Raw genomic sequence first — 3,591 nt, 5'->3', positions numbered from 1 at the left:
CGCAGAGGCGACGTGCCTTTGCAGCGGAATCAATTTACCCGCAAGTACGAGGCACAGTGGAAGGACGACCTTTCAATGTAAGTTTGTTAAGGTTTTAGTTTTTTTTAATCACTATTGAATTTATTTCATTTATTTTCAGGTTCACAAACATTGAAGCTGCCCGAGTAATATCATCGGCGTTTAAATCGTCGATGGAGATTCCATTGTTTCAATGGAGTCAGATATCCAAGCATCCTGAATGGATGCCTCAAATCAATGCATGGTTTAACAGGTTTGAGGTTGGTATTAATTTATAATTTTCAGCTTATTAATATAATTGTATTATTTTTATTTAAACTTGTTTATTTATACAAAGCACAAATTCTGCTGGGACATTGAGCATAACGCTGTTGTGAGGAGGGTGTGGGAAAATCACGCGGCAACTAGGTAAGATCGAAAACAATACAGGATTTTTTTTAGACAAAAATTTATGTTTCAAAATGTAATTTTTGGTTGCATGAAGCAGGTTGCGTGATTTTTGGTATGAAGCACAGAAAAAGGCAAAAAAAAACCGCGAGGGATAGGGGTTTCCAAGGCTGGAACGATGTTGCGGTTTGGAGGGATTTCAAACCGATATACATCCCGGAAGATATATGGCTGCACTATCTTGAGCACGTGACGTCTGAGCGGTTCACACGACGCTCACAGTCTGGTGCTGGCAACCGGAATCGGCCAATTCATGGAGGGGTGACAACTCACACTGGCGGCTCCGTTCCGTTTGCTGCACATGCGAAATGGATGGTAAGATTAATTTAAATGAAATATATCATTAAATTCAGTTGTTGTTAATATATCTTTTTTCATTATAGGCTACGTCTCTTGGACGTGAGCCGAGCCCGATGGAGCTGTTTGTGGAGACGCACGTGCGGAGTCAAGACCGCCAGAAGGGGGCGCAACAGTTCGTTGATAACCGTGCTCAGCATTTCGTGGTATGTTTTTTCAACCATTTTATTTTGTAAGTTATTATGTTTATTGTATTGAATATGATGATTACTTTTTTTATTTTATTTTCAGGAGACCTATAATAATCGGTTGAGGGAGAGATACGGGGACGATACTTTGACCCATCCGGAATTCGATCCGGATTTGTGGATGGAGGTTGGCTCGTCAGGTGGACCCGATAAAAATCGGGTTTACGGGCTCTCCAACACTACGGCCGACAACTTGCGGTCGACCCGTAGTGTTTCAACCGTTGGGAGCTCCCAATCAATAGCGAGCTCCCAATCTAAGGAGTTCGTGGCTTTGCAGCAACTCAACGAGAAATACGACAACCTACAAGCGGAGTACGCACAACTCAAAGCGTCTCATGCACAACAAAGAGCGGAGTCTGAGCAATTCAAAGCGTCTCAAGCACAACAAAAAGCGGAGTATGAAGCGGCTCATGAACAGCAAAAAGCAGTTTATGACCAGCTTTACGAAATGATTATGAAATTGTCAAATAGCGGAACATGTGCGCCTAATCCTTTTTGGCCGTATAACCACCAGCCTCCGCCAAGATCTCCTCCTCCTCCTCAAGCTCCATCATCACATTGTTGGCATCTTCAATAAATTCACCCATGTCAACATTATAACGACTTCTAGCAGTTGTCTTAATAACCGTCCACCATTCAGATGATTTATTACCAGGTGGATATATATAGTAGACTTGTTGACATTGTTGTGCTAACACAAAATCTTCATTTCCGTGTAGTCGAGATGTATGCTTGATTTCAACCAAACCATTCGAAGGATGCACTCTAATCCCTCGTTTTGTATCATACCAATTACATTTAAACATAAATAACTTGCACTTACTCCCCAAGTATTTTAGCCGAACAACTTCTTTAAGTATTCCATAATAATCACGTTCATTATCATCATAGCAACTTCCTTTCACACAAACTCCACTATTCATTGTCTTTTTAAAATGGCCATAACGTTGAGTATGAAGTTGAAGGGCCCATAGCAAGTCCAAAGAGCTGATTTTCAATTCCGTTTAGATTGGTATTTCACCTAGCATAATAGTTAACTCCATAAGAAATAATGATTTAAAAGAGATTAATAATATTTTTAAAGTAGCTAATTGACATAAAATATAAATTAATTTTATTAAAATACTTACATTATTTTTTAACCAATTTGGAAAGATCGCTTCGCATAATTTTTCAATTTCACCATCACTCGCATATGGTTGTTGTGACTTTAGCTCTTGTCGACATTGCCTAAAATTTTAAAATGTTAAAGTTAATAATAAATTATTATAAATTTAGTACAAAATAATATTTCAAACTTACTCTAAATAAGGCTTCAGTTCTTGACAATTGAATATCACATAGTTATGCGCAATTTGCATTTCAGCATGTGACAACTGCCTTTTATAAAATCTTTTGGATAATTTTTTCCCTGGATAGGAAAAAATAGAGAGACATCCATCTACACTTCTAAGGCCACCATCATCATTCCGTGGAACTCGATTCCAAATTGTTTGCACGTCATCACCAAAATAATGAGATGCAAAATTGGTAATTTCATCAATCAAGTATGCTTCACATATGGAACCCTCAACTTTAGCTTTATTGGTCACTTTCTTCTTCAAATAAAACATATACCTATATCATTTCTGTCAATTAGTTTATTTTTTAAAAATAAAAAGTGAATAAAATTAACATAGTATGAAAACATACCGTTCAAATGGATACATCCATCGATATTGAACTGGTCCACCAACTTTTGCCTCGTAAGGTAGATGTATCGTCAAGTGTTCCATGGAGTCAAAGAAGGATGGAGGAAAAATCCTTTCAAGTTTGCAAATTATTTCAATTATATTCATCTGCATTAACTCCATGTGCTTGGCATTTAAATTTGTTGAACAAATATCTCGAAAAAATACGGACAGTTCAGCTAATGCCTCCCATAGTGGCCTAGGTAAGTAAGGTTGGAAAGCGGTTGGAAGAAGTCTTTGAATGAAGACATGACAATCATGGCTCTTCATCCCCGAAACCTTACATTGTGCCTCTTTCACACATCGTGAAATGCTTGAAGCATAACCATCAGGAAATGATAATTCCTTCATCCATGACAAAACTTCTTGTTGTTGTTTCTTGTGTAGACAATAAGTGGCTTTAGGTTTGTAAACCCGACCATTCATATCTTGTTGCAAATGTAAATTTGGCTTCTGACAATAAAATTGAATATCCAACCTAGCCTTTAAATTGTCCTTGCTTCTATTCGGACAATCCATTACTGTATAAAAAATATTGTCAAAGACATTTTTCTCAATATGCATGACATCAAGATTATGACGAATCAAATTTGTGTACCAATATGGAAGCTCCTAGAAAATGCTCTTCTTCACCCAATTGTGCTTAATACCAAAGCCAAGAATTTTATCATTATATGATGAACCTCCATTATGTCCCTCAGTATACTTGAACACTTCGTTTAACATTTCCAAACCAGATGGACGAGGTAAAGGAGGGAGCCTTTCAATTACTCATTTCAAAAACTTATCAGATTGAAATCTATATGGGTGGTTCATGGGTAGGAATTGTCGATGACAATCAAAAAATGTAG

The 3,591-nt window shown here is 37.3% G+C and overlaps 1 protein-coding gene across 1 annotated transcript; it reads left to right on the top strand.

Moving 5' to 3' along the window:
- The first annotated feature begins 863 nt into the window (after positions 1-863).
- LOC127904756 (uncharacterized) lies at positions 864-2,525 on the top strand. Its single transcript, XM_052449391.1, has 3 exons — positions 864-968; positions 1,054-1,437; positions 2,430-2,525. Exons 1-3 carry the CDS (start codon positions 879-881, stop codon positions 2,523-2,525), a joined length of 570 nt encoding a protein of 189 aa, XP_052305351.1. The 5' UTR covers positions 864-878.
- The last annotated feature ends 1,066 nt before the right edge of the window (positions 2,526-3,591 follow it).

The sequence above is a fragment of the Populus trichocarpa genome, chromosome 19, assembly GCF_000002775.5.
Source record: "Populus trichocarpa isolate Nisqually-1 chromosome 19, P.trichocarpa_v4.1, whole genome shotgun sequence".
Taxonomy (NCBI): Eukaryota; Viridiplantae; Streptophyta; class Magnoliopsida; order Malpighiales; family Salicaceae; genus Populus; species Populus trichocarpa.
This window is presented reverse-complemented; position numbering and strand designations above follow the sequence as displayed.